The 26,348-nt window shown below is 44.9% G+C and overlaps 1 protein-coding gene and 1 pseudogene across 2 annotated transcripts in view; both read right to left on the bottom strand.

The window, feature by feature from the left end:
- Dpysl5 (dihydropyrimidinase-like 5) overlaps positions 1–26,048 on the bottom strand; it is an 82,825-nt gene extending 56,777 nt beyond the window's left edge. The window contains exon 1 of one of the 2 annotated variants that reach the window (XM_005400443.2): positions 25,636–26,048. Coding sequence is in view for 1 of the 2 variants with exons in the window: in XM_005400442.2 (XP_005400499.1) it covers positions 24,883–24,914 (32 nt within the window). In the remaining variant the exon portion in view is untranslated. Of the gene's footprint in view, positions 1–24,882; positions 25,204–25,635 lie in introns of those variants that run through there. The other variant, XM_005400442.2, reaches the window with a different exon arrangement.
- Positions 15,430–15,783, bottom strand: LOC102016370 (annotated as a pseudogene).
- Positions 26,049–26,348: the final 300 nt, after the last annotated feature.

The following is a 26,348-nucleotide window of genomic DNA, read 5'->3' as shown; positions in this document are numbered from 1 at the left end:
ATTGGCCTGGCTCCACGAGGCCGGCAGGCTTAATGAGCAAGCACAGCAAGCGTGCCGGCGACAAGACCTAAATTCCCAAGGATTAGCTCCGAGAGGGTGGAAAGAAATGGGGCCACCAAGCACTTGTTCAACATGATTAGCTGAGGGGTGGAAGAGAAACAGGCTGTTGTCAGAAGCCAAGCTGAGTGCGGGTGGAGCTCTGCACCGGGACAAGGCAGGTTCGGCTGTGTGTTGCTGCCCATGGATATCAGCTGGCCTTGGGCATTTGGGCAGAAATCGGTTTGGTACTGGCTTTCTCAAGGTCAGGTGCTGGGGACCAGGAGAGTCCCCAACGTCTTATGCCACCCTTCTGAGCTTGGCAGATTCCTCAGCCCTACTAAGCTCTCCAGGCCCTTGCCAGCTGTCCCCAGACCCCAGAAAGAATTCCATCAGGTCCCTTGGAAGGGCGGCAGCTGCAGCTCTCGGTCTCCAGCAGTCCAAAGTGGCTGCATCCCAGGACACCAGCCAAAGGGTGGAGAGGGACGGTGCCCCACTGCCAGGAGCAGGGTCAAAGACTCATCAGTTAAGATCTACGTTCTTGGGGGTTGAGGGAAGCGAGTCACAATCGGGAGGAAAAAATAACACCTTTTCCTAATTACAAAAGTATAGCTAGCTTGGGCTACCTGAGAAAATGACATGAAATTGAGCATGAATATGAAAAGTATTTTTTCTCGTTTAAACTAAATATTAGTATGAATAAACTACACCCATATGCAGCATCTCACAAACAATAACAGAGGGAAGGAAGTGGGCATAAAATAGTAGAGCATGAGTCCATTCATATAATTATCAAGACCAAGCTAAAGTGAATTATAGAGTTTCTGCATGTACTAGTAAAGCCAGGAAGGAACACCAGAGACAGGACAGCCAGAGAAGGTGGGGTGGGCTGGGCTGGTGGCGGTGTGGTCCTCGAGGGCTGAAAGTGCCCTGTCTTGTGCCATCAGCTCTGAATTAGTCTTTAAACTGTACATATATTTTCTGCACTCTGCTATAGGTAATTCATCCAACATTTAAAATTTTTAAAATCTTAGAAAGCTGGCACGCCCATACACAAGTATATGTCAAGCACTATCACAACCAAAATACACACAAACCAACAGACACCAAGAGAATAAACAAGTGTTTGTGTTGTGGGATGATAAGGATTTTTTCCCCTCAGATTTTCCAAACTCTCTATATAATGTCACACTGTATTGATAATTAAACATAGATATTTAACTATAAAGCTATGCAACTATATTTTATACTGTTGGGGAAATGGCAATAAAGTCAAAACACTTCCCTCTTCTTCCAAGGAAGTCTTTCCCTCTCCATGCCACTTTCTGGAAGATTTCCAGAAAGGGTAGGGCTTTAGAGCAAATCAGCCTTCTCCCCTATTTAAAGGGAATTATTTAACTAGTGAAATTAAAGACTTCGGAAGGGTGCCCACCAACCTCTTCTTCTGAGATACAGGACTTCTTCAAAAATGTAGCAGGAATTTTACCTTGTGCTTAAAATGTTTCCAGTGTCCCCCCACCCAGTTGAAGCTGCTTTTATCTGCCACTGACTGTAAGCCAAGAATGCTTCCGCCCAATCAAGGATGTGCCTCTTCCGGTGCCCACCTGTCCTAGCTGCTTTCTCCTAAGCCTTGGTCACCTTCATTACTGGGCCAAACAGATGTCTCCTCCAACCCAGAATTCCTGAACTTGAACACCAAACCCCACCAGAGCAACTAACAGAACCTAGCCCTGACAGGATGGACAAGGTGGTGGACCACTGTGAGCTCGTCAGGTCATCTCTGTTGGGGAGACACTCATACGTGAGATGCACAGGTGAGACACTGAGGCACACTGGGGGGCCCAAGAGGCACTCAGTATACTTACAGGCCTTGGGTCAAAGTGACCAACTTCCCCCTGGGCTAGGCAGTGACGCCTCTAGTCTGATGGCACCTGCACTGTGGGGCTCTGAAGAGTGACTGAGGATGCAAAGGATGACAGGAGGAAGTGGAGTTGGATGGGCAAGGTAGGTTCTGGAGTTCTGAACTTGACTTTGTCTCTCTGGCCGGAGAGAAAGTGTCTGCAGGTGACGTCAACACTGTAAGCACCACATCATGGCCCCTGAGCTCTTCGCACACAATTCCCCATAAAACTTACAGCAAGCCTTGGAGGTGAGCACGCTGCTTTCCCTGTCCTGGCAGAGGAACCGTGGTTGGATTTCTATCCAACCTGAGCTTTGCTATGCTTTGTGCTTCTACGGTTGGCACACGGAGGGGACTCAATGCTGGTTGAGAGTTGGCAGTGCTACAGCAGCTCAGGGATCTATGGGCTGGTGTGAAAGCGCCCTGTGTGTGAGAGGGCAGGAAGGCTTCTCCTGAGAGCACGCTGTGCTGGTAGTGGGTGTCTGGTCTGGTTGTGGACTGGGGCAGGGACACAGCAGGCATTCTCTGCTCTTCAGAAGTGAGAAGTGAGGGCTGGGGATTGCAGTCAGCCTTACTGCCTTGGGAGCAGGAGGTGGGACTGGGATGGCCAAAGCCACTTGGAGAGATAGGATAAAGGGACACTGAACCAGAGGTGGAGGCCCTGAGGGACACATGGCTCTGGATGCCCTAAAGCTGCAGAAGCAGAAACCCACATATAGTCCTAGAGGAAAACATGATGTGAGGGCTGGTTTCTTGCTTCTTCGCCTGGCCTGGACTAGTAGCCAGGCTTGAGGATGCAAAGGGTTAACTAGGTGGTGCACACAGAATGGGAAGGGAAGAAGTACAGCTGAGGAAGGACTAAATACTGGAAGGTCTCTGGGGGAAAAGGAGAAGGACTACGGATGCTGATCAGAGTGGCGAGGACAGGTGGGAACAAGCTGACCAGACCAGGCCTGGCTTGTGGAAGCCCAGTAATGTAAGCTGCTTTCACCTTCTCTCTCTAGGAATTCTTTAGCTCAGTCTAACCCAGTCACCCAAGGAAAGGTGGTAGAGGGAACCAGAGAACAACCCCAAGGACTATGCGTGCCAGGGGCTACTGGGCTCTTAACACATGGTGCTTTATGGAAACCACCTGACTGACAGCTGACCTTAGAGATGGGTGTGCTAACTCCTCTTGACAGGTAGGACAAGGGCAAGGAAGTAACAAACAATTAGGCAGGGTCACACAATGTTGTGGAAGGGAAGAGCAGTAGGGGTAACTCTAAACACCAAAAAAATATCAGGATCCAGGCAGTACCAATGGGTTAACTCACTGATTTTTCCTATGTGTAGAAGGTACTCAGGCACTGTTGGTTCTACCTAGTAAATCTGTTCCTCATCTGTCTTCTTGTCTCTGAATGAACGGTCTCAGGCCCTGGTGACTTTTGTGGACATCAATAGCAAGATTACAAGGAGATGCAAACTGGCCTTGGTCCTGTAACCTTCACACTGCTGATGTATGGCACCATATTAGGTACCAGACATTGAGCCAACTCAACTGAAATGCCTGATGAAGTTCCTAGTGGGAAGAAACACTTCATCAGGCATTTCAGTGTGAGATCAGGAGCTCAGAGAGCTGTGTCAGTGTTACAGTTTAGATCTAAAATGTCCCCAAAGCCTCATGTGTTTCAGGGCAACTGGTTCATGGGGTGCTACATCCATCAGTGGATTCATCCATTGATGAGTTCAGTAGTGCCTGTGCTCTTAGGAGGTGGAGTCGAGTTGGAGGAGTGGTCACTGGGGTGTGACCTGGAGGGAGGGTATATTATTGTCCCTGGCTCCTCCTCTCACTCGATTCCTGGCTACCTTGGAGCAAGCAGCTTTTCTCTCCCTTCCTACCATTCTACTTCTGCCATGGAGCCAGCCAACCATGGACCAAACTGTGAGCCAAAATAAAGCTCCTTTTAGGCGGTAGGAGTTAGGTATTTTGCCCCAGTGGCGGGAAAGCTGCCTAATACAATTGGTAAGGAGAAAGGTGGGGAAGTGCTTCACACTGACTGGGGTAGGGGACCTCTGCTCAGCAGCTACCCTGCGGTGAAGTTTGATGCTTGCTTGGGAGTTCAACAGGGGAGGGCAGAAGTCAAGCAAGGCACTGTCCAGAAACTGTAACAGGCTAGAGTGGGACTCCGTAAAGGCAGAGCCCAGATCTCCAAAGGCCTGAGAGGAGCCACTCAGTGTGGGCAAGGTGCCGAGGGACATCTCAAGCAAAGGAATGACATCATTAAACTCACATTTTACATCAAAAACAACACAGTAAAATATCAGAGGAAAATACAAAAGGGGATGTTTACATGTTCACAACACTTGAGTTGTATTCAGCTTTTCTTAGCATGATCTAGAGCCAGAAACCATAAAAAACAAGATTGATTTAGATAAGACTATATAATAGTGAAAAGCCATGATATAGCAAAAGATACCACAAATTACTTTTAATAAATTAATGGTTATGACATATTTGTGAATTATAACCAATGATTAATATCTGCAGTATATGAGATAAATACTCCAACAGGAAAAATGGGCAGGGCTAAGGGTAGCTCAGTGGTAGAGCACTGGCCTAAAAGGCAGGAGGCTCTGGGTTTCATCCTCAATACTGCAAAAAGAGAAGGAAAGAAAAAAGGCAAAGGATTTTAATAGGTAACCAATTGACCAATTATATATAGGTAACCAATTTACATATATAAATAATAGGCAAGTGAAAGAAGATTTCACCTTCATTAACGAAGAAATGCAAATCAAAATGAGAGGACATTTTCCACTTAGAATAATGGAACAGATGAAGGGGAACAGTGCTCCAAGCAAGTAAGAAAAGCACACAGCTAGGAAGGGTTCTAATTGGTACCATGTTTTCAAAAGGAAATCTGAACATCTATAAGAAAACTTACAATGTGGATTTCATATCTAAGACTTTCTTCTAAGGGAATAATTGTACTATGATGTTATTCTTCATTGCACTGTTATTTATAACAACAAATAATTGGGGAACAAGCTTAAGATGTAGCAATAGGAGGACTGTTGGTACATTCACACAACGGAAGGCTATGCAGTCACTGGAAAGGATTATGCTGTTGCTGATGGTCAGACCCCAGGGTCCCTGTACCCCACCCCATTTGTAAGGAACCTAAGGTCTCCATCCCCATAGGATAGCGCACACTTCTACTGCTGCAATCACCTCCTCCACACTGTGTCTGAGGACTTCCACCTGCTGGCATGCTTTCCTGACACCATCTGTTCTCAGATGGCTGCAGACATCCTCTACGATTTAGCCCACTGGCCGCTACCTTCCTTGAATGAAGTTTAAGCAACAGATTGTTTGGGGTTCCAAGGTTTTTCTTTGAGTTTGAAAAAGTGCAGATATCTTCCTTTACCTTAGTGAAGCACCGGTGGGTCATGGGCTGTGCAGCACCTGATGAACACCTCCCAAGGAGAGAGGGGAAGATAGCTACATCTCTGAAGCAGGTAGATGAAAGGAAGAGGTCAGGTTGTCTACACATCTAATTCACCCATCCTGAATGCCAGCACTTTCTCTTATTTACCTGTTCCTTGTGGAAGACATGTGGAACTGGACCTGATGAGATTCTTTTTATAAACGCTTTCAGTGTATCCCCCTTTGACCTCCCAGAAGAGGTAGCCAAGTGTACTTGGTTGCTGGTCCCTTGCAGCCTCTTTTCCACTTTCAGGTGACTTGTGGTCCAGACTAAGAACCGTCCTCAAAGGCAAGATGTGCACCTAACAAGCTGGGACTCCAGAGTGGGCCATCTGGTGCTGGATAAGCGCTGACTGCCTGCTCCAGCTATGCTGTTGCTGAGGGTCAGACTGCAGGATCCCTGTGCCCCAGCTCTGTTTGTAAGGAACCTAATGTCTCCACCCCCATAAAGTTGCACACCCTTCTACTGCTGCCATCACTTACTCCACACCGTGTCTGAGTACCTCTACCTATTGGCATGCTTTCCCGACTCCAGCTGCTCCCCTCCTAATTATCTGCCTGTACTCCTGCCACAGTGCCTTACCTACCTGTTTTCATGCCACCTGCATGCCTGGGTTACCCATCCAATGTTCTGGGCCATCACAGGTGCTCTGTCAGATGCAATGAAGCTGCTCCAGCGTCTGTGACCAGGCGTCCTGTCACCACACCCCACCCACTGCAGGCTTAGCTCTTTCTAATCTGCCTTATTCTGTTGCAGGTAATCAAGTGTTCCACTGCATTTCTGAGAACTGGAGAATAAGGTAGCTTTCAATATTAAAAACCAGCTCATTTAAATAGCATCCAAACAACAGGATAGATTTAACTAATTATGCAAAACTTGCACAACGAAAACTTCATAATGTTGTTGAGAGATATATGAGAAGCACTGAATTAATGAAACACAGTGTGTTCATGGGCTGGAAGACTTAATATTAAAGAGTCAATTCTCCCCAATTTTATCTATAGATTCAGCATAACCTGAATTGAAGTTCTAATAAGCAATTTGTAGATACTGATATGTGGATTCCAAACTTATATAAAACACCCAGGACTTAGCTCAGGTAACCCAATTTTGAAAAAGAACGAGGTTGGAAGTTACATTATCTGATTTCAACATGGAATCAAGACTGTGGTATTGGTGTAAGAACAGACAAACATATGGATGGTAAAGAGTACAGTGCGGAAATGGACCTCCATATATATGGCCAATCAATTTTTGACAAAGGTGCCAAGGTAATTCAACAGAGGAAAGATTAATCATTTCAACAAATGATGCTAGAACCAATTAACGTCCATGAAGGAAAAAATGAACTCAGAGTGGACCATAGACATAAGCACAGGTGCTGCAGTGTAAACTTCTAGAAGAAAACATGCAAAGTCTTTAGGAACTTGGGTTACAACAACAACAGCAGCAACAACAACAAAAAGCATGAATCCTAAAAGATAAAATTGATAAGTGGAACTTCATTCAACATTTAAACCGTTGCTCTTCAGGAGACATTATTTTGAAAAGACAAGACACAGACTGGGAAAACCCATTCACAAATCATATCTAAAAAAGGGCTTATGGGCAAAATCTAGAGAGAATTCTTACAACTCAATAAGACAGACAATCCAATAAAAATGAGCAAAAGATTTAAAGAGACACTTCACAAAGAGGATTCAGCTGACAGATAAGCCTATGAAAAGAATTTCAGGGGATGACAGCTAAACAGGAGGCTCTCCTGCATCTGCCAGGAATGTCCAAGAGGTCCCAGTCAAAAATGTTTTAGAGAAAGCAGGTCTTCTCTGTACATAGACATTCTAGAAAGAATTTTATTTGATTTCTCTTTAAGGAAAATAAACACATATATGACTGCAGCTTCATAGAAGATACAGAAATATTTGCCCAAATTTTAAATTATAGGTCTTTTAACTAAGATCAATAAAAGGAAATATCATTGCTTTTTTTTTTTTTTTTTCCGGGAATCTAACTCAGGACCTTGTGCTTGCCAGGCAGGCACTTATGCCACTATCACGGGCCCTATCATTGCCTTTTAACTTTGTGATGTCATTTCTCTGGAGGGTCAAAGTGGCACCCCCCAATTACACATTTACATTAGGTGCCCTAACTGTGCGTTCAAGAGATGCAAACATGTCTTGGAATCCTTTAAGAGTACTCAGAGGGGTACTAGTAGTGGCACTGGTCATAGTCATGGTCATATGTGATAACAATAGTGGCCTCCTCAGTGTAGGCCACCCCAACCTTAGCCATTACCTAAGCCAGGCTCATGGTCCCATGTTCCTCATCCCAAAGCCCAGGTTCCAAAATTGAGAAACACGTGTACTGGTGTACTGGGGTACACGTGCCCTGACTTCAATGATGCTGAAGCATTAGCGAGCAGGCAGTTTCTATTTTAGCTGTCTTTTATTTTTCTGATTCCATCAAGGAGATGTTTCAGCTGGTGGGTGTGTATCTCCTCATGCCTACCACTCGCTGATCCCTCCCCCCTTTAGCAGTGAGGAAAGCAAGGTCTGGTTTGTCACTGGAACTTAATAACTCGAGCTGTCTTTCACTGTATTTATTTTTACAATGATCCATTTATGGCAAATTTATTGTGCTGATAATTTTTAAAAAATTTTAAGTAACAAGGTAAATCTATTTAAAGAAAAATAATAAGCAAGCAATCATATAGTATCATGTTATAAAAAATAGGTATATGCACACGACTCAGATTGGGAGACAGTGCTCTACATCAAGCACTTTGCGGCCACATTTGGGTGCTATTATATGTTCTTTTCTTTTTCTTTCTTTCTCTCTTTTTTTTTTGATACTCTTTTTGGCCATGTAGTTCAGACTGGTCTTGAATTCATGCTGAAGCTCAAGCTGGCCTTGAACTTTCAGGAATCTTTCTGCCTCAGCCTGCTGAGTGCTAGGATTGCAAGAGTGCCCCACCATGTCCAGATCACATGTTCTTTTTAAGTAATCCATGAAACCTATAAAAACCAACCTTAGCTCACCAGCCCACACAAGGCCTCCACTGGCTGGGGTTTGCCACCTTCTCTGGCCTTTGCTGTCAGAGGTAGCACCCATGAGCCAAGTGTGGCTACTGAGCACTAGAAACACAGCTAGCATGCCTGAGGAACTGAGTTTTTAAACCTTCTTAACTTTAATTGAACCTAAATAACTGTGTGTGGCCAGTTGAGGCACTCTGGTTAAGGCACCGCACAATACAGCTCCAACCAAAGGTTAAAAAGTTAACTATTAAATTAACTTTAATCAACCATTACATCTTAGGCGCCAAAGACAAACATGAAGAAAAGATAACTCCCTCTCAACCTTGTTTAACTCTCCTTGCCTTAGTCTGTTAATAAGAGCCGCCAAAAAATAACATTTTAATGGCAACCTCCTCGCTCCATTTGATAAAGCAACACAACCTTAATATTGAAGCCTAATGAGGACAGAACTGAAACAGTAAACCCTTGCACAAATCTCATGACCACAGATACAAAAGAAATAAAGTATGGGTCTAGCAAGCAGGATGCTGAAGTGTATCACAAGGATACACTTTGACTTTGCTTTGACTTGCTGGGGCTTATTTCATGAAACAAGGACAATTCATGATCATGGAATTTAGCGACATAGTTCTTTACATTAACAAATCAACAGAGAAAAGCTAAACAACCAAAATAAATAAATGCTGACAAGACATTTGATGAACTATCATTCCTGATTTAAAAAAAAAAAAATCTAATAAGGGAACTGAAAACAATTGCTCAGGTATAAAAAAGACAAGTTAACAAAGTAACAACACACAAAAAAATACCATTCTAGTGGGTAAAATACTAAAGTCATAGTCATTATAATTAGGAATAAAGCAGGGATAACTCCCCAAGCCAATATTTTGTTTTGTTTTGTTTTGTTTCTGTTACCGGGGATTGAACTCACGACTTTGCACTTGCTGGGCAGGCGCTGTGCCGCTGAGCTACATCCGCAGCACCCCCAAGCCATTATTAAATAATGTTTGCAACTTACTAGAAAATGCAGTAAGGTAAGAAAACTAAATTTCCATGATGATCTCACTCAAAAAAGAGACAAATTATTTTAAGATTGTAGTTAGAAAAACCTTAGAAATTGGTAATAGATTATGAGATAAACTAATGAAGGGCGTTTTTCATAGTAGCCATCAGCTAGCAAGATGTAGGAAAAATGTTGTATTAACAACAGTGAAAAACACTGTAAAATACTTGGGCATAAGGAATAAAACACTAGGAATGCTCCTCTATACACAGTATTTTCTCTATTCTGATGTATTCGTGGCTTTGGGGGGGCAGGAGAAGGGATGGGAGGTGAGCTCCAGGTTTCTATCTGGAGGGATGGAAATTTTCTAAAATGAGATTCTATGATGGTTACATAACTCCATAAATATCTAATCATCGGTGAATTTTACACTAAGGCAAATGTCATGAGCCTCTTTAGTAAACATTAAAATGTGCTACCTGAAATTACTGTACTTAAAAGTACATAGTGTGAGCATATTAGTGGACAAAGAGATGAGTGGAGCAAAAGACAGTGCTTGGGAGAGATTTAGATGAAATCTAACCAAAGTGCTGCTTCAACTCAATGGGAGAAAATGATTTATGTAATAAATGATGTTGGCACAACTAGATATTCATCAGGAAGAAAAGTAAATTGCCTTCCTGCCTTCCTGTGATCCATCTGGAATTTATTTAAATACAAAATACAAAACAATAAAAATACTAGAATAATGATCCAGGAAGTAGCATACACAACCAAGGAGTAGGGGAGACATTTTAACTCAGTCTGGAAACTCCGGTCATAAAAGAAAAGACATATTTCTGATATTACAAATTTTTTTTTTTAATTTGGTAAAGTAAAAGGTGCCATAAATATAAGGCCAATTGGTAAACAGTAAGTAGCCTGGGAAAACATGCAGTTCATGTAACAGCTGTGAGCTCTTCCATACTGAATGGAAAAACACCAAACAAGACAAAGAGGGGCGGTGGTTAGCAGTAAGTGATACACAACACAGCAAATCTAAACAACCCGCGATATAGGAAAAGACCTACAACCCCTGTAGTAGTCAAGGAGGTGCAAGTGCGAGTGACAATGAGGGAGCACTTTACATCCATCAGATGGCAAAAATTCAAGAGTGATTCCTGACCTTGGCAGGACTAGAGGAGAGGTCTACAGGTTGGGAAGGGTTGAAGGACAGCCTCAAACTCTGCTGATGGAAATGTGAAGTATTATGCCCTTCTAGAAAAGCCTGAAAAAGATCTCTATTGAAATTTTTAAAGGGCCTCTGGCTCCACTATTAAGACCCTATGCACAGGAGTGAAAAGAAAAGAATATAATGAATCAGCTGTAGAGATAGGCGCAGGGCCGAAAACAAATGGAAACAAACTGAGCACCCTTCAACAGGCAAATGTTGCAGTAGCATCCACGCCTTGGATTGTTAGGCATTTAAAAGTCAGATCTCTGCAGCTTCCTCCAAGAGGTAGTGACAAGACAAATCATAGAGATACTGTACCTTTTACCAAAATAGAAATCCAATCCATATCTGTCGTGCCCTTGGCATGCAGACATAAATATAACCAGTACATGTGTCGCTGACACCCATACATAGACACAAATAACAAGATCCTGTTTTGATAGGATAGACAAGGACAAAAAATTATCTACCTGTGTGTAGGGAGTAAGGTACGGGTAGCGACACCCCATTTATGTTAGTTTCCCGAGGGGAAGAGGTGGTATTTACTTAGTTGGACAGAATGGTGTCAAGAGCGTGTGAATGATGAGATGCGTGAATGATGGTCACCAAACCTCAGAGCTGTGGGACGTCAGGCACCTTTCATCTTCTTCCTAATGCATCTCCTACCATATTGACATTTCTCCACTGTAGCTACACAGTTAATAAAATCAGAAGGAAAAAGCAATTTAAAATCATTTTCACTAAGGCAAAAACTATCCACTCATCCTGTAAGTCCTGTGAGCTCTTCGGAGTGCTCTGAACCGCACAAAGCATTAGATGTTGTTTGCGGAGCTGGAGATTGAACCCAGGGCTGTTCTACCGCTGAGCTTCATTTCCAGCACTTTTTACTTGTTATTTTGAGACAGGATCTTACCAAATTGCCCAGGCTGGACTCAAAACTTGTGATCCTCCTGCCCGACCCTCGCAAGTAGCTGGGATTACAGGTGTGCACCAGCAGAGCCAGCAGGGCTGGGTTGTTATACACAGGCATCCCTGGGTGTTTGCGCAGGGTTGGCTCCAGGACTCCCTGATACCTAGGACAACGAAATCTGCAGATGCTCAAGTCCCTTATATAAAATGGCACAGAGCCTACACACACCCTCCCATATTCTTTACATCATCTCTAGGTTCCTGACTGGGGAAAAACCTGCTTCCAAGCTCCCTCTGCTTGTTGGCAGAATTCATTTCCTTGTGGCCACTGGTTTTCAGTGGGAGGCCAGCCTCAGCTCCTCGAGGCCACCCATTTCCAGAGGTCAGCAGGCTTTCCCAGAATAGTGGCTCACTTCATCAAGATGGGCTGGTATAATCATGAGAATGCTATCCCTACCACCTTTGCCAGTCTATGGAGCAAAAGCACCTCACAGAGTTTGCCCACACCCAAGAGGAGGAGATCACACACGACGTGAACAAAAGCTGAGGATCGTGAGTCTCACCAAAGTCCTCAGAAAACACATTAACATGTAACTAAAACCGAGGGAAAATGGAACGAACACCCCTGATTTGGGAACTAACTCTACAGAAGGCAGACGCCTTCTAACTCCTCAGCCAAGACCTCCGCGGGCACAATCACCAGCCCTGCTGTCTGCCTGACACAGCCCCTGGGAGCCACTGGGCCCGAGTTTCCTCCTCTGTGAAATGGCTCTTTCAGCGCCAATATTGCTGACACCCAGGCCTCTGTAGGTGCCCAACAGCACGTACGGTGGGCAGGAAGGGAACGCACACATCGCTACGGGAAGGTTCACGATGTCTGCTGAGTGTTTTTCATTTTCTGATCCTAAGATTCAACCCCAAATTTTCCCTACGTAAAAATGACTAAAAGGGATAATGTTGAAAATGCTATTTGTCATCTGTAGGAAGGAGGTCATCCCCACTTCCTGTACTTAGAGCTCATCTTTTTTGATTGGGAAGTCAAGAAAACACATTCTGCTGGGTGTGGAGGTATACTCTTGTAATCTCAGCATTCTGGGAGGCCAAGGCAGGAGGATCCCGAATTGAAACCTAGCCAGGGCAAAATAGTGAGACCCTGTCTCAAAATTAAAAAAAAAAGTTAAAAAAAAAAAGGTTGGGGTACAGTTCAGTGCAAAGGTCCCAACTTCAATCCCCAGTACCCACCCTCACAGAAAAGAAAAGGAAAACATTTTGTCTCTTCAGTGGGTGTAAAGCCCAGGCTTGTGCTTTGTTCAGGGGCCCGGCATCTGGGGATCTATTTGTGAGCAAACTATTAACATTGTTAACACAGGCAACATGCACATGAAAACATTTATTTCATGAACTATCTATGCATATTTAAGCATAAATTATAAATATGATCCCCAAATATATATATATATATTTGGAAGGAAGTGGGGATGACCTCCTTCCTACAGATGACAAATAGCATTTTCAACATTATCCCTTTTAGTCATTTTTATGTAGGGAAAATTTGGGGTTGAATCTTAGGATATAAATAATGGTAGCATGCATTAAATATTGTTCTATGCTATTTTATCCCCATTTAGTGATATATGGGAAGCTGTTCTATACCAAAACATTTGCTTCATTATTTTTAATGGTACATAATATTCTTCTGTGCCCATGTATCATAATGTACTTAAGTAGCTTTCCAATAAGAAGCAGTTAGTTCATGTCTAATTTTTTGCTAGTATAAATAATGTGGCAATAATATCTCTTTATATCTTCATTGTGCACATGTGCTTGTATATCTTTAGGATAAATTCCTACAACAAGCACTGCTTGATTAAGAGATGGGTGTTTAATTCTGATAGTGGGAACTAGCACAGCTTCCAGACTGTGCTGATAAGGGAGTGTGACAGTCACAGCAGCAACAGCGTGGCTGTCACAGAACATCAGTGCTGTCACAGAGCACCTAGTCTTCATCTCCTCACTTTACAGAGAAGGGAGCTGAAATAATCTGATTAAGCCTCTCCTTGTGTGCTTGTTACCTTGGCACAATTTTATCCTTTAGCCAGTTCACTCAACAGTCATGTATGCATGCCTGTTCTTTTACACCCACACCTGTATACAAAAAGTATATACAGACCTAACAGTACCACGGCAGTTACATTACCTCCATTTATTCCACCCGGCTCAGTGCACTTTGCCCCATTATCCCCCGAGCAGATCTATGAAGACAATATGAACATCCTTTGAATTCACGAGGAAACAGAGGCACTGAGGAGAAGAGGAAATGACTTTGCCTGAGGTCTTTCATGCCTAGGAAGTAATACAGCCAGGATTCAAGCTCCACTTCTTTCCCATGTACTAGCTCCTTCCTGGAAATCCCAGTGCTCATTGCAAGGACTAAGGAAATACAGGTAGGTCTGAGAGGAGGTTCAAGTCTATCTCAAATATCAGCTGCGGTCTGTCCCATTAAATGGCAGCTATCCAGGGTTACTAAACCTCTCTCCTTTGTGCTGGGCTGATCCATCAATTAGCAATCTACTCTCAGATTTTTTGTTTTGTTTTATTTTTTGAGACAGGGTCTTGCTATGTAGTTCAGGCTGGCCTTGAACTCACTATGTAGCCTAGGCTGGCCTCGAACTCGAAGTGATCCTCCTGCCTCAGCCTCCTGAGTGCTATGATTACAGGTGTGCACCACCACACCTGGTTATTTTCAGGTATTTAGAATTCACCTAAGCACTGGCTGCTTCTCCTGTTTCATCTCCCCACAACATGGAGGTCATTTAATTTCTTTCACAATGGTCAACTTTAGGTGCTATCTGCCATTAAGAGGAAGCATAACTTTATGGAATTTATTGATAAAACTCATCTTCACTTTGGGTTGTTTGTCTTCTAAATTTTTTTGTAGGGTTTTTTTTTTTTTTTGCATGACAAAATCTTTACTTTTACTTGTAAATTGATATTGATACACCAAGTAACACGTAACAAGTTCTTGAGTCCTATTATCTAGTAAATTGTTTTATTTTGTTTCTGTTGGGTTTTTTTTTTTTTTTTTTTTTTTGGCACCAGGAATCAAATTCAGGACCTTGCGCTTGCCAGTCAGGCGCTTCTGCTGCTGACCTATATCCCCAGCCCTATTTTGTTTTGTTTTGTGACAGAGTCTCACTATGTACCTGGATCATCTTATGTAGCCCAGGCTGACCTCAAACTCATGACCTTCCTGTCTCAGCCTCCTGAGTACTGGGATTACAGGCATACACAACCACACCTGGCTCATCTAGTAATTTTGGTTAAAATAAACTAAGTACAGCCCAAGCAAGTATATTAGCATTCACTGTTCTATCCTTCCTCCGAATATACTACTTTAAGGCTGGCTGCTGCTTTACATAAGTTACAAATAACTATTTACTACTTTTTCGTAGATAAAGAACCTGATCTTCAAGAAAGTGTAAGGGAAAAAAGTTACTTAATACCTTCTTTTCTTTAAAGAACTGTGTTTTCTTTTTCCTACTAAACCTTAGAAAGAAAAAGTCAACACTGATATACAGGCTGCTTTGGCTAAAAGGTATAGGAAAACAGAAAACATATCAAATTTATTAAATTAAACAACTTATTAAATTTCTAAGAAATATGAGGTAAAAAGATGAAATCTTTGGAGAAAGTACTAAGTTTGTCCAAAGAAGCTAGATATGTTACTCTCTAAGAAGGGAAGGGAACTATTCTACAACATGAGACACAATTTAATGCATTTCATGACTAGAAATCAACTTTGCTAAAGCTTCACATTCCATGAGAACATCTATAATGCCAATCCGAGAAACAGGTGCTTCTTTCTTTTATCCATTTATGTGGTAGTTTTCATGGATTTCTGAAAGGATGTTGCAGACAAAGGCCAAGAGGTTATCCGGGTCTTTCTCCCTGTTCTGCCGGAAGTAGGTTTGGAGGGCAGCCATCTTCGCCCGGGTCTCCTCTACTTCACTGCTGCAGCTGCCATGGGATCCTAAGGCCGCAGCTTTCTTAGCCTTGAACTCTTTCTCCCTCTGCAGGCGGTACTGTTCAATCTCAGTGTGAACTACTTCTTCGCCCTGCTTCAGCCTCTGGTTCTTTGGCTAGTGGACTTCACACACCTTCTCCAAGGCCTTCTTTGCGGCCTGTAGTAGCTGCCGGATTCCCTGTGACTGGCTGGCCATGGCTGCTCTGTAGGTCCTGTTTTTTAATGTCTGATTATCTCAGACAATTTAATTCCTACTTTTACACAAATTCTTTGATGACCAGGTTGCCAAGTAAGGTTAAGTAGAATGCATTCTCTGACTGGGAGCTTTGTAAAGTTGGTCCTCAAATCAAGGGACATATGAATGTGCATTTATGACTTCCCTTTATATGAAAACTATCAAGCACCATGGGTACAATTGTGCCCACCAAGACAAAGCCAATGGTGCCTGTTAAACTTAATTATCAACTTCACTGGGTTAAGAGTCACCTAGCAAGGTGACTAGGTCATGGGAACATTATAGTCATCAGTGGGTTAATCCACAGTTGTTCACAGCTGAATATGCTGTTAGGAAGTGAGGTCCACCTGAGGGAGGTGGGTCACTGGGTGAGCTGTCTTTGGGGGTGTATCTCTTGCTGACGCTCTTCCCTTGGGTCTGCTTTCCTTGTGCCATGAATTGAGAAGCTTTGCAGTGCCATCCCTGTCCACTGTGATGTTTCTGCCCTGGAGCTGGCCAACCATGGACTGAAATCTCCAAAACTGTAAGCCAGATTAAACCTTTCCTCTTTTAAATTGTGAGTGTTAGATATTTTGCCCCACAATAGAAAAGCTGACCAATGAAGCAATATTTTTAAAGCAAGAGAATATTTTTTTAAAAACATTGCAGCTAGGTAGTAAAATCACGAATCTGATGTTCATAAAGACCAAGCAATGGTTTTCACTATTGTACTATGATAGTAAAAAACTGAACATAACCTAAAGCAAAAATTACACTAGCTGAATTAGCAAAACAGTCCATTGGTTAAATATTGGAACATTGGCTTTATACATTTTAAAGTAAAAACTTAAATCTTATACTAGAAAAATATGAAATATTTAAGTGCTTGAGGGATTGAGTTTAAGCAGTAAACTAGGTTTTAAAGCAATAAATTGATCTAACTCTGCTTGCTGAAGGACCAATAGCAAACAGGACACATGGTTTAAAAAAAAAGTCTTTTTCAGGAATAGCCTGGGTTGTAAATAGGTCTTGTAAGAAAAACCCTGCCCAGTTAGGAATCTATGACTGCCTTGTCAGGCTCCTTTGGCACACATTTCACTACCCTCATCCTCTAGTTATGCCAGAATCTCTGCCCTTGACTTGCATTGGCCATATTTACCACTGCCACATTTCCTGGGCCACACAAGACCAGATGTGGAGATGAGCAGGGTTTGCCTCTACCCATAATTCAAGTTACTGCTCACTGTGCTTCATCTTTGTGTTTTTTTATTTGTTGTATAGGTTCTTTCCACCATAATGCAATTGTAAAAATCTTGCCTTTTCAGAAACCCACAAAAGAGGGTATATGGAGTATAACTGAAAAATATAGTGAGTCAGGTATGGTGGTGCATGCTTATAATCCAGCACTCAGGAGGCTGAGGCAGGAGGATTGATGAAAGTTCAAGGCCAGCCTAAACTACAATGAAACCCTGTCTATGAAAAAAAAAAAAGAAAAAAGAAAAAGAAAAAAAGAAAAAATACAGTGAATATAGTGAATGTTCATATTTTTAAAAAACTTTGCTACACTAAAAAAAAAAATACATTGGCATTAATCTTCCTCAAAATGCCCCCCTTCACATCTAACACACTTATTCTATAGATACTACCACTTCCTGCGGGAATTCTGGAAGTCCTCTTGAATGTCTTTAGTTGCACTATCGTGCCTGCCTTGATATCCTGAATCAATTTATAACATTTACTTTTCATGGTCATTTCGACTTTGGGGAAGACTAAATCACGTGGTGCCAGATCTGGTGAATAAAGTGGATGAGAACACACCACGTTTTTATGAGCCTGCCCTTCTGTCAGATGGCACTCAGCAGCTGCATCCACTGTATTTTTGAATGATGGGATGAATGTGTTTGAGTGAAAGGGAATATTCTGAGGGGTACTAAGAGCATTGTATCTTGCACCATAAGTTTTTTTTTTTAAATTAAACATTCATTATGTTTTCTTCACATCATGTACATTACAATTCTTTTGCCAAGTAAGACATATGAATTCTATGATTCCCAGGTGCTATTTTAAGGGTAATTTTTTAAGACACAGAAATCATTCAGTGATCAAGATACAACAAATGAATATAATTATGTATCACAAGCATATTCAAAAAATACAAAATAGCTAATAATAAAAACCATTTGTTACTCTTACCCATGGCTGTCAGGATGTTTCTGGAATCACCTTTGGACCAATGTTTTAATTATAATCTGATTCTCATCTTTTCTTTAAGAAACAAGAGTTAACACAACTTGTAGCAAGAGGAAGGCTGATACACAACATTAGTTAATTCGATCATTTAGTTTATTTCAATCAACCAACCAGTTGCTTTAGAGATACTAGTTTAAGCTTTCTTTAAAGAAAAAACTAGCTTAAAGTACTACTTTTTGCTAAAGAATAAGCACTTGAAAGCGACCTCCAGTGAAGCCACAACATCAAGCTAACCTTCACAATTTCCAAAAACTGTTTCATCAGAGCATTACATACCTTGCAATGCAAAAATACCTTGGAGTATTTTTTTGTTGTTGTTGGTTCACTCTTTGTCTTACGGTTTGGTACAAGCTACTAAAATGGACCATATACATACTGTTGACGTAGCAGTTTCACCCCTCAGCATATACCCAAGAGAAATACACATACGTTCACCAAAGGCATGTACTAGATTGCTCCTAGCAGCAGTGCTTATGATAGCTCCAAACTGCAAACTACCCACGCACCTATTATCAACATAATGGATAAACTGTGGGATCTTTACAAAAAGGAAGGCTATTCAGCAATGAACATAGTAAGTTAAATGCAAAGGTAAAAGGAATCTCACACACATAACATAGAACAAAAGAAGCCATGCAAGCGGAGTGCCTACTGTTTGATTCCCTTTGTAAAAAGTTCAGAACTTGCTAGAGCTGACAGATGCTGTAACAACTCAGAAGAATGGTTACTTACCTTGGAGCAAACGCTAGTAACTGGGGGAGGGCAAAAGGGTTTGGGGTACTGGTAATCTGCTGTTTTTGATTTGATGCTGATTTCCTGGGTCTGTTTAGTTTGTTTAGTTCAGTGGCATATGCCTATAATCCCAGCGACTTGAAAGGCTGAGGCAGGAGGATCAGAAGTTTGAGGCCAGCCTGAGCAACTGTCTCAAAACTGAGCCAGCTGTCTCAAAAGAAAATTTAGAAAAGGGCTGGGTATGTAGCTCAGTGCTCCGTGGGTTCAGTATGGAAAAAAGTCCAAATTATAAAATAATTGTGCATATACTTTTCTGGGTATCTATTATACCTCACTAAAAAGTTTAAAAATATATTTTGGGTGCCTGGGGGCATAGCTCAGTGCTAGAACACGTGTTTAGAATATGCAAGGCCATGGGTTGGATCCTAAGGACCTCAAAATATGAAAAAAAAGAAGGTATCTATATAAAATACACCCTCAGCCACTTTACCTCCCCAAAAGTCACCGTCTTATGCATGTGTATTGCCACCTGGCTATATGGCAAACTTAAACAGTCCAAGCAACTTCACTAAGGTTGCAAGGATTCCATATATGTTAGAAATGAGAAAAAAGATATTTTAAAATCAGTGTGGTATTTTGGATGTATAAAGAATGAAGATGTCAATCAATAGGGATGGAAGTCTGAGGTGGTAAAAATTATGAGAAAAGAGGCAGTTTCCACATCAATAGTGGATCTTGCTCTGCAGAAGGACAAAGGGAAAGACAGGACCAGACAAAAGAAGAAAGAATAAAGACTCCAGGCCTGAGAAATTAGAGCCAGACTATGGCGGAGGATTTGAAATCAACAAAGGGGCAGCCTGGAAATGGCCACCGGCGTGACACAAAGATGGTGTGATTGAGTGCTGGCCACGCTAACGTGTGGGAGAAGCACATTCACACAGAGGCTGGGCAGTGACAGACCCAAAAAACTTTGCCAAGCCAATGAAAATGAACAGATGTCAGGGGTGGGAAGTGCGGCACTTAATTCAGAATTCAGAAATGCTTCTTTTTCCAAGAGAATTTAGTCATTCATAAAACCTCAATTTCACTTGGGCCACATGACTTTAAATTTATTGGGAAACCAGAGGTCTCAATGGCTGGAACATTCTGTAAAATATCATAAATCATTCAGTCATTATTCTTTCAATATTAGCTTCTGAATGCTTACTCTGAGCTATATTTTATGTTAGAAGCTACATGGATAAGAAAAGAACAACAAATTCATTCTCATTCTTTTTCTGCCCTCAGGACTGGAGGTTGAACCCAGGGTGATGAGCATGCTAAGAAGCACTCTACTACTGAACTACATCCCCAGCCCCAAATTCTATTTTAAACACAGTAAAGTGTACCATTTTGTAATTTGATAAAACCTACTGCTAAATTCTTTAGTTTCTTGTAAACCTTATACCCAACTAGTAAGGTTCTCAGCATGGGGTAGTGTTTAAAAGCTTGGATGGTTAATTTTTGTGTATCACCTTGGCTCGGCTGTAGTGCCAGTTACCAAAAACTCATCCAAGTGTTGCCCTGAAAGTCTTCTGTAGATGTGGTTAATATCTACAGCCAGCTGACTTTAAGTACAGGAGACTTTCCTCGATAGTGTAAGTGGGCCCCACACAATCAGTTGAATAAGAAAAACACAAAGATACACCTGAGCAAGAAGAAATTCTAGCCTAAAACTGTACTGCTGATGCTCGGGCCTGAGTTTCTAGCCAGTTAGCTGGCCAGCTCTATAGATACAGACCTGCCAGGCACCACAACTGCACTAAACAATTCTGTGGGTTCTGTTGTTCCAGGTGTCATGGATTGACAGAGACCTTGAGCAGTCTTGGGTCCGAGCTCTGGTTCTGCCATTTCTCTCTCTGGGTGGTCTTTCTACTCTGCTGCCTCCTTCAGCTGTGGATTATAACAGTATCTAAGTTATAGGAATCAGAACCAGTCCACACAGAGCAAGTGCTTTGCAAGTGTTTGTGAAATAAATAAATCTGTGGTGCCAGGTTGCAGGATCTATATTTCTTAGCTGGAAAACGAGAAATATTTTCTTCCTAACAGTTTGCCATCAGCCAAAAATGGTCATTCTTTGCCCTCTAAGACATAATAGTCTTGGAAAAATACACCTCACCAGTCTCAGGTGCTGGATGATTCTTTTGGATAGTGTAAGATCCAGGATCACCTCACACTTAGGGAGGATTTGGCAAAGCTGGGCTCAAAGCACTTCTGGAACATGTTTCACTCTCCACATTCTCAGCTGCTAGAAGCAGCTGTACATAAAGACGTTATCCAGGAACAGACCCGGCACAGAGCAATTCCTACTATTTGCAAGGGTGGAGTTTCAGAAAGGGGTCCTAATCATTCTTTCTTCCCCACTGTTAATATCCTATAGCAGCAACGTGCCCTGACATCTGTAGATGAAAATTTAAAAGGGAAATCAAAATGTTATTTTGGGGGGCATACATTTGGGGAAAAGCAGGATGATAGTGATGGTGGTGGTGAGAACTGATATTTATTGAGCAATGATTAGGTGCCAGACTCTGCTCCCAGAGCTGTCTCTATATTGACCTGTAATCCTTCAGGTAGGTACTGTACTGGTCCACCAGGCTCAGTGTGCGGAAGAACAAACTGAGTCCCTGGGCAGACAGGCAAATACTCACCTAGGAACAGATGGAAAGTGGCAGGGGCAGGATCTGAACCAGGCTTTCTGGCTCAAGGTCCACTTTTCCCTCCTGTGTGCACTGTCCCTGAGCCTGGATTATGCAGAGGAGGCCCATGTGCCAGGATGCAAGGAGCAAATGCAAGACTTGTTTGTGACTGACGACAGCCCTTCACAAGCTCAGGGGATGCTACGGTTAAGTCAATAAGTGAAGCAAGTCTCAAAGGCTGAATGAGAACAAACCATTAACAAAGCTCCTTCATGAACTTTTGTTTTAGTATACAATCTGTGCCCATTTTTATACATAAATATCCAAGTTCATAAAAGATTCATACTATACCACTTAACCTTTCATCATCGTATAAAAAATGTAAGCAAAGCAAATTTGTAGTTATTTCTCATTTATTCGCTAGCAGTGCAATAAACTCAGTCATCTGCTTTCTTGAAAAACACAAAACACACTTTTTCTTATTTGCTCTCATATTATGCCAATTTCTCCTTAGAGGATTTTACATTGACAAAGATGTATGTTCAATATTACTGTTTTCCCACAGGAGCCTATAAACTAAGTCTTAGACTTTTCTGAAATATTTTCTTATAGCTCAGAAAACGAAAAGATATACAGGATCAGATTCTATCAGAAACTGGTAAATTTTTGTACCCGAAAAATAGGCGGGGTCTCAGAGAGTCGCATCTAACAATCCCAACTTGTTCAGCTCTCGGTACTTTTCTAAGCCCTAATTTGAAAGAAAAAGATCTGTAAAAACAGTTCACTTTGACCGTAGCCTTGCCCACATCAGGATGTCCTTCAGCCTACAGTTCCAAGGAACTAGTGTCCTGGTCCAGAGGTTCTCAGGGAACGTTCTCAGATATCCACTGTAGGAGGATGACAGAGAGAAGTGGAGGTATTGCACAGAGGTCAGAATTCCAAGTCCCAAACTCAGTTTTGGCCCACTGTGTACACTTGCCTTGTGTAACTTGTGTCTGCCGAGATGGACACATGCAGCACACTTGAGAATCACGCAACTGCCTCAGCTCAGGTCTGCGTCTTGGAGAGACTATGGTGAAAATGTCCGGCCCACGGACATCTCTCTGTACTAAGCCAAGGTCCCCAACATGAGAGTTAAGAATGGTACCCCAGAATTCTGAGGACATAAATTTCTTCTCTTGGGCTACCTCCCTTTTCCCTTCCTGAGTTCATAGGAGCAGCCTCAGCAGAAGGTGATAGTGGCAGGGGTGAGGGGTAGGGGTGGCAATGCTGCTTTTTCTCCCTCTTCCCTGCAAAAAGCAAGATGGGTGTACCAGCATTCCTCACCCACGAACTCCCCTCCATGAGGGTGGGTTGTGTTGGCTGTTCAAGAGTGGCTTCACAGGAGTACAGTATCTTAGAACTCCAAGAATTAATACAAAAAGAATAAGCCAACAAAACAGCCTCTCTTTTCCTTTTTAAGTTAATGACATGAAAACACTTCTTTCACAAGAAGACTCTACATTGTCATATTCTGATTTTTCCAATGTTGGGATTTCTAGTTTTTACACACTTTGGATGCATATCATACGTACATACATGCATGTATTTGTATTTGATTTAATAAAAATAGTTTAAAATATCCAATGAGAAACATTCCAGTCAGTCCTTCCAGATCCTTTTTGTAAACTCTAAGAGGCACCTCTTCAAAGCGTCATCTTTCAAAACCTACAAGAGCTAGCTGATGGCCGATTTCCTGTGGCCAGCAGAACCCCAGACAAGAGGTCTTCAAGTCAGCAACTGCTATTTGCCCCGGGTCAGAGCCAGTAGTCACACACTGCCCCTCACTTTAGGCACCAACCTGCCTAAGAAAGAAAATCCTGAGGTTTCAAGCCTGGGTTAAAAGAGCCAAAGGCTCATCAGTTAGCCAAAGGCGCATCATTGGGCAACGTAAAGTGATACCAATTAGTTCTGGGATGTTTTGTCATTTAGCCAAGTTTTCTCCATGCTTGGAGCAAAAATGCACCTGCCTTGCTTTTTAAAATTTAATACGTAATAATTTAGCTTTATGCTTCAGATTCACCTTTAACTTATCAGCGAAACAATTACCACAGAACACCTGCAAAACAGAAATCTGGCTCGCGGCTGACATTTCGCGTGTCAAGGCAGTGCAGCTCTGGCACGCACGGCTCTTAGGCAGCAGCAAGTCTGTGTGCACATCTGTGAACGCCGCCACAGCTCTGCCGAGCCCGTTTGTGTTTCCACTCTGCTCATCTGCTTTCCCGTGGGCAAGAGCCCTCCCACTCTTAGGTCAGCAGACAATACAAGCGAAATCTGCAAAGGACCAACTAGCTTGGGTGTGGTCACTGGCAAAGGGAAGCGTGGGTCCTCGGCTGCAGGCTGCAGCTACAGAATCTAAAACCAAGAGCCGCACCCTCGGCGGGGAATCTCACAACTGCTTCTGCCCAATTTTTTCCCAAACCCTACCAGCCCTGACCGCTACAAGGAAGCACAACAAACCCTCTAGATTTGGGCGGTCTTCAGAGACAAAGCCGGTTGCTCCGGAGCCTGCTCTGTAGCGAGGAGACACCCAGCCTCTGGGACTCGCGGGGAGCCCCGAAGCACAGCGCCGCTAACCACCACGCGTCTTGGCTGCTGGCCAACAGCCAGGAGCCACCAAAAGCTGAGGGGGTCGGGGAGCCGTGTCCCGGCTCCACAGCCTAGGGGAGCGCGAGACTCCCACTCCGGATTTGGAGGGACCGGGTGCCCCACGCAAACCACAGACAGTAGCGCCCTGAGGTTTCTCTACAATCGTTTCTGCACCAGACTACTGCACACTTGAATTCTGGGGGGCCCTGATTCGACGTCCAGCGGACATCAGGGCCCGCTATTGTTCTCGGGTCTCGGGGCGGGAGACGCCCCCCATTCCGCCTCCCCAGTAGCATCTGCCGCTGGGCAAAGCCTTTCAGCTTCGCGAGAACAGGGTGTGCCGGGGGGCGCTGCGAATCCTCACAAAATCCTCCACGAGTCTCTGCGGGCTCGTTCCAAGCTGGGAAACAAAGCTCCTCGCGGGCCAGCCTCACCCCGTCCGGGATCCGCCATCCTGGGTCCCTTGCCCGGTCCCAGGACCGCGCCCTGCCGGCGACACCGAGCGTCCTCAGGCCAGAGACCTGCTGGGCGGCCCTCCCTACCCCTGCAGGGGAGCCCCCGTTCCCCGGCGGACCCCCGCCTCGCGAAGCGCCGGTCTCCTCCCCCTCCAGTCTGTCCTCCTCAAACCCAGACGGCCTCCACCCGCGCTCCCCTCCCTCCGCATCCTCCATCATCAGCCCAGCCTCGCCCGGCGCCACCTGCACCGCGCTCCTCGCCTCTCCGCGCAGGCCCGCCCCCTTCTCTTTCCTTCACGAACCTCGTCCCAGCCGCCCCCACTCCAAACGCAGTCACTCACCTGTCCCCACCCAGCTCCCCAGTCTTGCCCATCTTTGCTCAGTCCGAGGCCTCCGCCTGCTCCGCTCCCCTTCGCGGCTTCTCCAGGCCCGGACTCCGGTCCCTTCCCCAGGCCCAGCGCGTCGATGGCCTCGAGCGCTCAAATCGATGCTTCGGGGCGGCTTTTGCGTAGGAAACCGGTTGGCGCCGGGGGCGAGGCCCAGGCAGCAGCGGGTGGCCTTTGTGGCTCGGGCAGGTGCTTCGCAGGCAGCTGGGGCGTCCTCTGCAGACGCCCACTCCGCAGACCACCACCCGGGCAGGTCTAGGCTGCGCAGATTCCAGCCCGGGGCGACACGGACAGAGAGTGCGTAAAGGACGGCGGGGTGGGGACCTGGAAGGAGGCAGGACGGCCCCAGCCTTCTAGCCATTCGCCGCACGTCGACGATAGAGGGAAGGGAGCCCACTGTGTCCCCCGAGTGAGCCCCTGCAACCCAGCTGCCTGCTCACCCGGGTAATCTGCCAATCCCAAGAGCAAACACTAATGCCCAGGCACAGCACGGGGCTCTGAAGGCGCACAGAGAGGACCTGACCTGAACCCCAGTGTAGCTCAGCTGGGGTCCCCAATCCCAACCACACCTCCCGCCACGTCCCTCGCAGCCGGGCCCCGAGGCGCACCCCAGTCCTCTCCCTTTTGTGCGCTCCCTCAGGGAGACCCTGGTCGGTGGATTTCCCAGCCCCGGGAGCATAAAGCCCACGGCCCCCCGCCATCACCCACTCGTCCGGGATGCTGCGGCTGCGAGGGTCCTTCGGTGGCTCGGTCCCAGGTCTCGCCGCGGCGCGGGAGCTGCGGGTGCTCGGGGCGGCGGCGGCTGCACGCGCGCTCGCTCGGGGCCGCCTTCGCGCGCTTGCCGCGGGAGTCGGAGGTGGCGCGCGGAGGAGGGGACGCGGTGGGGGCTGGGCGCGGCCTCAGCCAATCACGGGCCGGACGGCTCCTCCCCGCGCTCCCCACCTCTTGTCCGCAGGTTAAGGGGAGGCGGGGACAGGCTGCGCCCCGCATTCTCCGCGCGGCGAGCTGCGGCTGCCTGGCGACTACAACTCCCGACAGGCGCCGCTGCACGGCCGGGGTCCGAGCGCGGGCAGAGGGCGCGGCCCGGGAACCAGCCGACTCAGCTCCAGTCTCCGCGTTCCTGTGGGTTTCCATGGTGACTTACGACATTCACAAAGCCCGGGCGCTGGGCCTAGCCGCTGCGCGGGTCCCCTGGGAGCGCTGCGGGGCGGGTCCCGGGGACGCACGTCGCCCCACCCCAGGCAGAACCCCACCCGGGAGCGGAAACAATGCCGAGCTGCCCTCGCCGCGCCGCGGGGCCAGCGGAGGCCTCCGAGTCCGCGCCCAGCACCCTTGCGACGCCCGCGCACTGTAGATCGAGAGGCCTGGGGCGGTCATTGCGGCGAAACTGTTCCCCTGGGGGGCCGGCCCCGCTGGTCTCA

This window comes from Chinchilla lanigera, unplaced genomic scaffold (genome assembly GCF_000276665.1).
Source record: "Chinchilla lanigera isolate Chin_1 unplaced genomic scaffold, ChiLan1.0 scaffold00068, whole genome shotgun sequence".
Lineage (NCBI taxonomy): Eukaryota > Metazoa > Chordata > Mammalia > Rodentia > Chinchillidae > Chinchilla > Chinchilla lanigera.
The sequence above is the reverse complement of the archived record's forward strand: the minus strand, read 5'-3'. Positions and strand labels throughout refer to the sequence as shown.